Raw genomic sequence first — 6,330 nt, 5'->3', positions numbered from 1 at the left:
TAGGAAACGCTCCCGTGGGTCGTATTAGAGGGTAGGAACAAACGACCTATGTGGAACATGCACTTTTTTTCTTGTAGGAATATATGTAATTTACAATTACGTATATAAAACAGAGAAAAGTAGCAAATCCTCACATTTTAGAGGCCGAGAATGTTTGGGACTTATTAATAGCCGATTATCAATATAGTGGTGTCAGAACTACTGTCTGTGTGTTATAAAAAATGATATATGTGTAGAAAGTAATGCAAGTCTATATAACTTAAATGCACCTGAAAAAAAAACCAACTACAGAAGAATTAAAGTGCTGGATTCTAATTGGCAGATCCATTTCAACCTTTCAGCATTGTTTAAATTATACAGTTTATAAAAAAGTTCATAACAGTATACATTTATAAATAATAAACTAGCTGTAATCTGTCTTCAACTACGAAAGCTGTGAACCCTGCTGCATATATATATTTTAAATACAACTTGTAACTAGTCTTCGAGAGACCATATACAGTAAAACTACAGTAGCATTTCAGCTTCCTTACATTGACTTGCAGTTGATGTTGGAATCAATTTTAAAATGTTATTGATTACTTTGAAAGCAGTATATGGATTTGTTCCATATATTACATACGTATCTTGTTCCAAAAACAGTGATTAAATATTTACAATTGTTGCCCCGTCTTCATGGCCAAATTCTTAATCTCTGTAATAACCTGTGATGAAATACAATTAGTAGACTCTGTGTCCTCTACGTCATGACTGACAAACTCATTTTGATATAGAGATTAGATAATGAATCTGTTTTAGTGTGTATATTAGTATTGGTAATGAATTTGCAGGAAGTCCTCTAAAGACTTTTCTGATGGTAACAAATCTGCTTTTACCAATGTTGCATCTTTCTGGACAGTTTTCAGCAACCTTTCAATTTCCTTAAATGCTTCAAAAATGCAGCTGGATTTACCATTCAGAAAATAAAGGAGGAGAATATTGTGCAACAAAGTTCCAAAATGAAGGACGGAAAGGTTAAAAAGAAATGATCTGAAGTTAGGTAAGGTCTTGATAAATTATAGAACCACTTGAATCTGTGTGGATCAAAGTGCAAAGCTGCGGCTGCTTTGGCTTGACAAATGGCTGCATTATGGGCGGCATCCAAACCTTTTATTAGAGGTATCCTGATTAGTTTCTCTGCAACTGGAAGATTAAGCACACTTACTCACTCACAACTCCAACAAAAATGTGATTAGAATTCCAACAAAAATGTGATTAGAATTCCAACAGAAGGGATTTTAATAACCTAAAGGTGAGTGTACTTAATTTAAAGAAGTAGTATCTATAAAGGAGATGACAAGTGGGGGAATATTTGAAAAGAGAAATGCTAAGTGTAAAATACCAGCAATATTAAAAAAAAACACACACCCTAACAAATATATTAATTGAGTTTCTTATATAATACAACCCTTTGATAGGCTTTCTTTTTTTTGCCTGAATGAAAATATCTTCTATTTCACATGAGAAAGCTGGAAAGTCCTATCACAGAGGGCTGCTGAAAGGGTGTTTTCGAAACTGCATGATGGAAAGTCTTGAAGTAGTATGTGATAAATCATACACACATATTAGACTCCAGAATGGTTTAATTATTTCCAGAGCCGATTTGTTTAATCAGTTTCATAGTACTTTTGCCTAAAGTCATAGAAATATGATATTGACTAGCATGGATGCAAATATTGTAAGGAGGAAACGTCATCATCCTGTCATTTCACTGTGCTTTGTGATGATACAGAGAAGGCCATTAACAGGAGAAGAGGAGTAATGTCCTTTATCCATCCTCAGCAGGCTTCAGTTCAGGTTTTAATTAATGGATGTTCTGTTCTGTTGTTGTTATGCTCTTTAAATCAACAGAAGAGCATATCCTAGCTCATTTATTGTTGCAATCAGTTTCAGTCTTTTTTGATAATAGTATTAGACATTTATTTTCTTTCTGGCAGAGAGGTAGATAAGAAAATTCTAATATCTGTCTGTTAATATAAATCTACAGCCAGAAGGCGGTTAGCTTGGTTTAGCACACAGTAGAAAAAAGTGGGAAACGGCTAATCCACCTACCATGACATCTAAAGCCCCTGACACACCAACCCGACGGCTGACCGTCGGCAGAAAAGGCAGTCAGACTGATAGTCGGCTCCCCGAGGTCCAAAAAGTGCCTTGGAACACACCGAAGCGACGCCGTCTTGAGCGTACGTTCTGCAGGTGCGCGAGACGTAATACAAAAAATTAAAACCGGAAATGACAACCGATAGTAATGGCGGCTTGGTTCGAAATACGATCTCGTATTTTACGAAAATAGTTCACTGAAACGTGTTTCTGAAAACATTTTAAGCGAGAAATAGGCCATACAGTTACTGAATCTGTCTTCATTTCAGATCGACAAAGGTCAGTTCAAAAGATTTTCGTCAGATTTTGAGAGGCTTAGTCACTCATCCCGCTCGTTATTTCCGGGTTAGCACTCCAGATCAGACAATCAGAGTGAGTCCGACTGCCCGCCCTCCGACCCAGCATGTCAGGTGGGCCAAAATAAACGCCGACAGCTCCTTCGATGGACAACGGCACGGAACACACCAAACAGACTTGAGTCACTGACCTCCGACGACTGATTATCGGGGTTGGTGTGTCAGGGCCTCATTTACAAATAGGATTGGGCATCGAGAACTGGTTCCAACTTGGAATCGTTTCAAAAATTACAATTACAATAGAATTGTTTCTTTATTGGAATCGTTTTGGAAAATTTGGTTTCAAATCCGATCATCGGTTCCAAATTTAACATGTCCAAGTTTTGGTTTCCGTTGCGGCCAGGTGCTTGTTGTGTTGCAGCCGCGCTCTAAAGTGTGGCAGAAAAAGCCTGGTAAAACTGTAAATCACCATTGAATCAAAATGTTCCTTTTATCTGTGAAATAAGCATGCGTAAGCATAAGCAAACGATAAGAACCGGAATCAAAAGGAGGAATTGGAATCAGAATTGTTAAAATCAAAATGATGCCCAACCCTATTTACATATTATATACTGTATCTAGTTTGTTTATTCCATACAAAAACCGAAGTGTAAAAATGTAGTGCTGGGCTGTTTCTTGGTTACGACCAGTAACTTCCTGGAGTCCCAGTAGCATACCCAAGTCACAAAAGTGTTCTTGAAGGTTCATAAAGAAAAAGCATGTCAGAAATATAATTTGGTCCCGGCCCAGTGAGTGACTGTAGACCTGCAGCAAAGTTTTAAAATTGATTCTCTAATTTGGTGTAATATTTGCACATGGTTTGAATTTGGGATAAGTTGTAGTTATCCAAGAGCTCTTTTCGGTACACCTGAGAAAAGACTTAAAATAGTCTAACCTGCTTGAAATGGATGCATGAATTAACTGTTTGAGATGTAATTGATTCAGTATGACTGCTAATTTTAGATCTGAGTCTAAGACTTACTGTTTTACAGAAAACAATTATTTACCATAGTCATGTGGTGAAATTGAAATGAACATTTGAGTATCGTCACTATAAGTATGGTACTTAAAGGACAAATCCGGCGCAAAGTTTATTAAAAAGATTTTATAGAAGAGTTTATAAAGACAGTACCGTTCACGTATACTGTAATTGCGGGCGCCATCTTGGGAAAACAGTCATGACCAGTCAAACGACTGAAAACATATCCCAGAGAACGGTCGACTCGGTACACATACAGTAGGTTAATTTTGTGCCGGATTTGTCCTTTAATGTTATTGTTTTTAAAGCTGTGTTTATAGATTCAACAGAAGGGGGCCAAGTATTGATCCTTGTGGTACATGCTGACTTGCAGAAAGTAAGATTCTCAGTGGAGATAAAATAGTTCCTGTCTTGCAAGTTGGACCTGAACCAGTTCGGAATAGTACTTCAGAACCTAACCCAATTTTCAGACTTGTCCAACAACAGTGTGTGATCAACTGTGTCAAAAGCAGCCATGAATAATAACATAATTTGAAAGAAATTTAATCAAATAATCATGATAAATTGCTAAGGCATGCAAATTGCAAAGTGAAAACTAGAGAGAAATCGTATCAATAGTATATCAATAAAGTATTATTAATTCTATATAAATGCCAATGTTTCCTAATTTCTTTCAGTAATACATCTATTACGCTTGCCTTTTATCTAGTTTGAAACAATGCCATGAACACAGATGAGTATGAAGAAGACTTGCTCAGTGAAGGAAAACACAAGGAACCCTTGCTTTTGAGATTTCATAATTTTCCAACCACTGAAGGTGAGAGAGAGAAACTCGAACAGGGAGCAGCGGAGCTGGAAAAAACGTATTACAGCTCCCTTTGGTCTGTGACATTTTTCATAAAAAACAAAGAAGTTGTAGACATACATTAATCTTCTCCTCAGTAATGTTGAAAGGTAAAATGAACGAGCAGAGCCTTCTCAAACCTGAAATGTGTGAAATAGAGAACTATATTTTGCAATAATTGTATTTGTTTATTTACTGTTCATAAAAAAAACAAAAATGGTGATTGAAAGAGTTTTATAAAGAACAACCTAGATACTTATAATGTATGAAATTGTATGCAACCTAGAAGTTGTAGCTCCTAAATTTGCCACAGTTGAGTGATATTGTTTTCCTTTATTGGAACACAACTACCAGAACTAAATATTTAAACAGGCATATGTGTGTGTTAAAGCTGGTAAAAACAAAGTATGAAACAGTCCAGTCCCACAGTGAACTGATACTGTAGCATACAGACTGTGCAAGTACAGGCTCAGCCTCTCTTTGTCATCAAGGTGAACACAGGCTAAGATGCATGCCTGTATTTGGTAGTTGTTTGTTGGGCTAAAATATTGCTGCTGAACTAAGAGGTTGGCTGTACTTCATTTGAACTTGCTTTGCCTTGGCAATGTGCCATCACCAAGGAACTTATAATTTGCATACAAGTATGCGATTGGACAAACCCCAATTTTAAAAATGTGACAGAAACATTCATGAGTGACCAAGCACAATTTATGAATGACAGCTCACGGTCGCTGCCTACTGCACCATGGCAAAAAAAGGCATATGTTATACATACCGTAAAAATGTGATGACAGATTGAATCTCATGCATTGGCAAAGGAACAGCAGTCTGGATAGTGTTTCTTTGATAACATTTGGATGTGAAAAGTATACAGTATGCATCAATAGAACGTTTTTCTCATTTTGAGTTTGAAATGATGTGGGTGAGATAATAGAGCAGGTATACGTGGTTGCAAATTGAACTGTTTTATTATGAGTGTCACTAGATGAGGTTTTTCATATTGAAGTAGATTGGTATGAATCACCACAGGTCCAAATAATTATGAGTTGAACAATTATAACTGCCAACTGATCCACAGTACAGAGGTGGGCGAGGGGGAAATAGGTTGAGTGTCTAGTCAGGCTTGTGTAATTGTGATAGTTGCATATCTTGCAGTATTTCTAAATGGTATCAAGTTTGAATGGTCTTAAGTTAAATTGATTTGTTGAGGCAGCACACTGACTTCTAAGGTTTGGAATTCAGCCAAGGTCTATTACTTTTGCACTTTTGGCTACAAACATGATAATCATCATGTGGAGATCCCAGATCTGGATCTCTACCAAACTCATCTGTTTCTAGGCCCAAGACCTACAGTATCTGTCCTACCTATGGACATCTGTTGTTTTGATTTATTTGACCCCAGCTGAGATGAACAGACAACAGCAAAATAATGAACTCTTTGTCAGAAGTAACATCTTTTTCCTCCTTGCTCTTGAGCTTCTGTTTTAATGCACTTTTGTTTTCTCTCTCATAGTCTCCATTGGGGAGCAGTGGCAGTGAGTGGTCGCTGTCGGAGCTGGACGTGTTGCTGCTGGCCGGCACAGTCGGACAGACTCTCAGCTTGGCGGCCAGCAGCTTTGTAGAGGAAGAGCACCAAATCTGGTACTTCCTGCTCAACACCCTCTGCCTCGCCGTCTTCCAGGATGTCTGCCGCAAGTACTTCAGAGAGCAGAGTGGCTCTGGAGATGAAGAAGAGCCTATCCTCCCTTCCAAAGACTGTCATCCCCCTGCTCACCCCAAGGCAGAGATTTGCTCAGAGAAGTGGCTAGCGTTAGCCACACCGCCCTTCACTCTGGTCTGCTGCCGCCTGCTACGCTCCCTCAATCAGACCGGGGTGCAGTGGGCTCATCTTCCCGACGTGGGACACTGGCTTAACAGGTTGGGTTTACCATTCCTCTAAAATGAATAAAAACAAACCAATTATTGAATACATTTAATTATGTATATAGGTAGTCTCAATTGTGCACAAGAAAACATACATTTACAACAAGCCA

The 6,330-nt window shown here is 38.1% G+C and overlaps 1 protein-coding gene across 1 annotated transcript in view; it reads left to right on the top strand.

Annotated features, from left to right (window-relative positions):
• Positions 1-6,330, top strand: part of pigg (phosphatidylinositol glycan anchor biosynthesis class G) — a 101,727-nt gene that overhangs the window by 67,364 nt on the left and 28,033 nt on the right. The window contains exon 9 of the mRNA XM_031280059.2: positions 5,811-6,214. Within this exon, the coding sequence (XP_031135919.1) occupies positions 5,811-6,214 (404 nt within the window). The remainder of the gene's footprint in view (positions 1-5,810; positions 6,215-6,330) is intronic.

This window comes from Sander lucioperca, chromosome 1 (assembly GCF_008315115.2).
Source record: "Sander lucioperca isolate FBNREF2018 chromosome 1, SLUC_FBN_1.2, whole genome shotgun sequence".
Lineage (NCBI taxonomy): Eukaryota > Metazoa > Chordata > Actinopteri > Perciformes > Percidae > Sander > Sander lucioperca.
The sequence above is the reverse complement of the archived record's forward strand: the minus strand, read 5'-3'. Positions and strand labels throughout refer to the sequence as shown.